The 4,135-nt window shown below is 37.5% G+C and overlaps 1 protein-coding gene across 1 annotated transcript in view; it reads left to right on the forward strand.

Moving 5' to 3' along the window:
• The first annotated feature begins 2,061 nt into the window (after positions 1-2,061).
• LOC106880478 (1-phosphatidylinositol 4,5-bisphosphate phosphodiesterase delta-4) overlaps positions 2,062-4,135 on the forward strand; it is a 143,011-nt gene continuing 140,937 nt past the window's right edge. The window contains exon 1 of the mRNA XM_052972256.1: positions 2,062-2,874. Within this exon, the coding sequence (XP_052828216.1) occupies positions 2,844-2,874 (31 nt within the window). The 5' untranslated portion in view covers positions 2,062-2,843. The remainder of the gene's footprint in view (positions 2,875-4,135) is intronic.

Consider the following 4,135-nt stretch of genomic DNA (forward strand, 5'->3'; position numbering starts at 1 on the left):
GGTGTGACCCTCCCTTAGTAGTCACAGCTATTACAAGGGAGATAATCATTTCTTCGTAATATTTGGCATTTGAAATTAAGGAATTATAAGGAACAAGCTGTATAGAATTCATATATTTAATTTATGTATATATGTATGTATATATGTATATATGTATGTATGTATATGCATATATATATTTATATGTGTATGTATGTGTGAACCCTTGTCCAGACAGCAAATGAAGTTGATGACAGGCAGGGTATCCAGCCATAGAAAAAGCAGCTTCAACAAATTCTGTTTGACCCATGCAAGCATGGAAAAGTAGATATTAAATGATGATGATGATGATTTCACGGTAAGCATGTTTCCAACATGGTGGATGACAGTGTTATGCTCCAATATCTCAGTTTTGGCATGGTCTCTGTGACTTGATGCCTTTCTTAGCACCAACCACTACATAGAGTACGCTGAGTGCTTTTTTTTTTTTTTTTCATGGCACCAGCACTAGTGAGGTTGCCTTGTAAATGGCAAGATTAAAAAAATAGGAAACCCAACACCATCCCTGCGACACCTGAAAGATAGATATACACGAAAAAAGGGTGATGATCTTAGGTGAGTTGATGAAAAGGTGAAGTGCTATGAGAGAAACAGCCGGTTGTGAGGGTGTGGCATTGGGGTGAGGGACAGAATATAGTTACTATTTAGAGAGGCGAGTATATGGACAAGGCAGAAGGCCGACAGCTTTGTATGTGTGTATGTATATACCCACACACATATATATATGGCGACGGGAAGGGCATCTGGTCATAGAAAATCTACTCAAAAAATTCCTTCCAATCCAAGCGAGCATGGAAATGTGGACGTTCAAACGAAGTGTGTGTGTGTTTGTGTACATATGTAAGCGCAGGAGTGGCTGTGTGGTAAGTAGCTTGCTTACCAACCACATGGTTCCGGGTTCAGTCCCACTGCGTGGCACCTTGGGCAAGTGTCTTCTACTATAGCCTCGGGCCGACCAAAGCCTTGTGAGTGGATTTGGTAGACGGAAACTGAAGAAGCCCGTCGTATATATGTATATGGATATATGTATGTGTGTTTGTCCCCCCAACATCGCTTGACAACCGATGCTGGTGTGTTTACGTCCCCGTAACTTAGCAGTTCGGCAAAAGAGACCGATAGAATAAGTACTAGGCTTACAAAGAATAAGTCCTGGGGTCGATTTGCTCGACTATAGGCGGTGCTCCAGCATGGCCGTAGTCAAATGGCTGAAACAAGTAAAAGAGTAAAAGAGATATGTATATCATCATTTTATCGATATATGCCTTTTATAGTATAGATATATAAACTTAGAAGCGTCGAGTGGATGAGCATTGTACAGAAGATAAAGTAAATTTCGAATGCGGGATAGCAGTGAAAATAGCCTAGAAAATTGGGTAAATAAATACCCTTAGATGACGGAAAATATATACTCATGCACACATACATATGTATACACCCATGTAAAGGTAAGCGTATATATGCATGTGCGGGTGTGAGTGTGTATATAGGGGTGCAGTGTTTTTGCTTACAAATATCATCATTTAGCGTCGCTTTTGTTTTATTTTTGCATATTTGCAGGTGTGTTAGAATCCAGCATCCCATCACTTGTTGCATTCGTCTTCGACACAACCAACACAAACATACTCGCGTGCACATACATATAAGTCTGTGTATACTTGTGTAAAATTCTGTGTGTATGTGTTTGTATGAGTATATAAACAACGTGTAAAAGTAATGAGTGAGTGTGATGTACGTATATTAAATCAGTGAGAATATTCAGAAGTTAATATAATTGTTTTAATCCCGAGTCAGTCCTGATTTAAGCGGCATATAAATAAAAAGCAGTCCATCTGTGAACATCCATCATTTTAATGAATATCTGAGTGGGGCTTTATATCCTAGCTTATCTTTTTATTTAAAACGATTCAGCATGAATAATGGGAGATTTGGCTGTTATTTCTAGCAGGTTGAATAACCATGCGTACAGAAGTAATGACGGTGTTTATGCATCAGTGCGTCTATTTAGCTCGTTTTTGGTTTGTGTGTAAGTGCGCATTCTGTATTATCAACATGTCGTATTAGTGTGTGCGCGCGCGTCACTGTAAAAATAGCTTATAAAGAATCACATAAGCCGACAAACGAGTGAATTTTTCGGAGAAGGAAGAGAGGGTGTTTCTAAAATAATGGCAAGACTTCAGAGCTGCTCTTTCACTGGCCGTGGACGATTGTATACACCTCTTCCCAACTACCACCACCACTACGAGTAATATTAAACACCGAACCACCAACAAACCAGTTCTTAATACTTGACTTTACCGGTAACGCTTCTTGTTGCTGTTGGGACGTATACACACCAACATATATTTTATACAATGTTTAAACTATGTTCTTTCGGTCGTTCCTTCCCTCTTTTATTTAATTAACTATTTTATTAACTTTAGTTAATTAATTTTAAAAGAGTTTTTAATTATTAATTTCTTTGGGGGGAAGTTTTATATAAAAAGTTTGTGAGAATCAAAATTTTTCTTTTCTGCACCTTGCTTAAAAGAACTCCCTTTTTTTCTTTTTATGAGGTAAATTTAGTTCTGTTCCCTTTTCTTTGCTTTTCATTCAAAGTTGGGCTAATCCTTTTTCACACACACACACACATTTGTATATTATCAATTCTTCATTTACGGGCGAAATTTGGAATTTTTGAAAGGGGTATTATTTGTACAATTCTTCTCGCCTACTTCGAAAAACTACTGTTCAAGCATATGCACGTATAAATTATATGAAATACTCTTAAGAAACTTTCAACAGAAAGACAGACAGAAATAAAGAAAATGGCAACGCCGGAGAAGTCGAAGGAATCTTGTAAGTTTATGTTTATTTTCACTTATTAATTGTCATTATTGTTTATTTTTGTAATCATAATCAACATATTGGTTTGCGAATACATACATTACGCTCATACATACGCACACACACAAAGTACAAAAACTTCTTAGATTTTTTTTTCTTCTTACATTACAACTTAAAAAGAATAAGCGCTGTGCACTAAGTTCACACCCGATTAATTGCGAATTCCTTATTCATTACCGCTATACAATTTACTGGGTTATAATTAGGTAATTAAACTAAGGTTGAGTATTAACAGCAAATCAGAAATATTACACTACAGAGCATGTATAAAACTACCTACTTTTATTCAAGAAGGTTTGGATCTGATGTCAAACTGTTCAAGTCTAGCATACGGACGCATACACAAGTTTATATAAATACACCGAGAGAAAAAGAGAGCTGCATATAACAGCACAGTGTCATTTTGTCGTGCTCAAATCTGTGATCCAGTCGACCCAGTGATCAAGGATCTACTTCTGTGATGCATCCTAGACATAAGATTTATTTCTAGTTGCTCGAACTACATAGTTTCCATCGTGTAAAATGGGCGTGTTACAGAGAAGAGACATTAGCCTTTTTTTCTCCACACCCTTTTCTCGCTTTTATCTAACTAGATTTGTCAGTCTGAATAACCTAACGTATCTTTTGATAGTATTTACACACACATACTGACAGTTATAAAGTTTTCTTTCAAAAGGGTTTATAATCGAAGGTGATTGACCTGGAGGTGCCGTCATTGAAAAAGAAATTTAGGTTTTAACGAAAGAATGTTCTTGTCTTGCTTCCAACTGTGGCTACCCCATTCTTTTTAAGGATATTTGTAACTACATAATCAAGTCCCGGGAGATGTCTGTTTTTCGTGTAGGCGGAGTGACCACGTAGAGGTTTACACGCTTGCTTTTACACGCAATTGTTGTTTTGGTTTCGAAGTCCATCTAGATCAGTGGTGCCAAAACTTTTTCAGGCTGCCACCCCCTTGAAACCCAGGTCACTTTCCCAGCGCCCCACCCCAACTAACCATCACAAACATAGACCACTTTCTGGAGCAAATTCAAAGCAACTGTAATTCACAAATAAAACTTAACCTAATGAACTCATTATTTTGTTGTTTTTTACATGAATCGCCACCCATTATCACCCCACTTTTCTTCAACGCCCCTTTGGAACTTGCCAGAGGGGCAATACTACTCCAGAGGGGCAATACTGCTCACTTTGAGAATCACTGATCTAGATT

This window comes from Octopus bimaculoides, chromosome 13, assembly GCF_001194135.2.
Source record: "Octopus bimaculoides isolate UCB-OBI-ISO-001 chromosome 13, ASM119413v2, whole genome shotgun sequence".
NCBI classification, from domain to species: Eukaryota; Metazoa; Mollusca; class Cephalopoda; order Octopoda; family Octopodidae; genus Octopus; species Octopus bimaculoides.